This window comes from Sinocyclocheilus grahami, unplaced genomic scaffold, assembly GCF_001515645.1.
Source record: "Sinocyclocheilus grahami isolate Dianchi unplaced genomic scaffold, SAMN03320097.WGS_v1.1 scaffold140.1, whole genome shotgun sequence".
Classification (NCBI taxonomy): domain Eukaryota; kingdom Metazoa; phylum Chordata; class Actinopteri; order Cypriniformes; family Cyprinidae; genus Sinocyclocheilus; species Sinocyclocheilus grahami.
In genome coordinates, this window is record NW_015505319.1 from 58,946 (window position 1) to 59,695 (window position 750).

At 37.2% G+C, this 750-nt stretch overlaps 1 protein-coding gene across 2 annotated transcripts in view; it reads left to right on the forward strand.

Annotated features, from left to right (window-relative positions):
• Positions 1 to 750, forward strand: part of zfand6 (zinc finger, AN1-type domain 6) — a 22,242-nt gene that overhangs the window by 12,463 nt on the left and 9,029 nt on the right. For both annotated transcript variants that reach the window (XM_016280403.1, XM_016280402.1), the window contains exon 4: positions 291 to 385. In XM_016280403.1, coding sequence (XP_016135889.1) covers positions 291 to 385 — 95 coding nt within the window. The remainder of the gene's footprint in view (positions 1 to 290; positions 386 to 750) is intronic.

The following is a 750-nucleotide window of genomic DNA, read 5'->3' on the forward strand; positions in this document are numbered from 1 at the left end:
TTTTTTTTTATGGTTTTAATTTTAACTATAAATAGGCTGGTTCCCATTACATTTACAAAATGTCAATCAACGATTTGCTAATTTGCTGGGGGGGTTGTAGTGTATCTATCTCACTGGTTTAGCCACAAACAGGCATTACAGCATGGTTATTAAATGTATAAACAATTTCTCATTTAATTTCCAGCATTGAAAATTACTTATTGGTCATAACACCCACTTCTAAGGTTTACACAACTGCTATGTATTTTCACTTATGTAACACAGCAATCTTTTCTCATCATCCTCTCCAGTCAGTGTTTCTCAACAACAACAACACTAGCAGCAGCAGCAGTTACACACAAAGACAGTGCTTCAGCAGCAGCTCAGTCAGGCCTGAAAGCACCAGGTATGTTCCCTTTCTCACTTTGACCCGTTTATTATGTCATCCCCCCCCACTCCAAAACCAGACACACATTACATGACACAGAAAGAGACAAACATCTTCCAAATGTGTCTAATTGTTTGCTTTGAGACCAGGCCAATAAGTGTTCAAAGTTCACTTGTCACATTTGATTAAAAGCTCTGTTTTCTACTTTTTCCAGGGCTAAACAGGCTTACATTTGTATGTCTGCTGATTTTATTGATCATAAGGCTCTTGTTTGTTAATTAATTGGTAGTGTAAGATTTGAAGAACCTCAGACACTTTGATCTTCTGAGATGGAGACAATACAAACACAGTGTATTAACATGCAGACATCTGTTTCCACATCT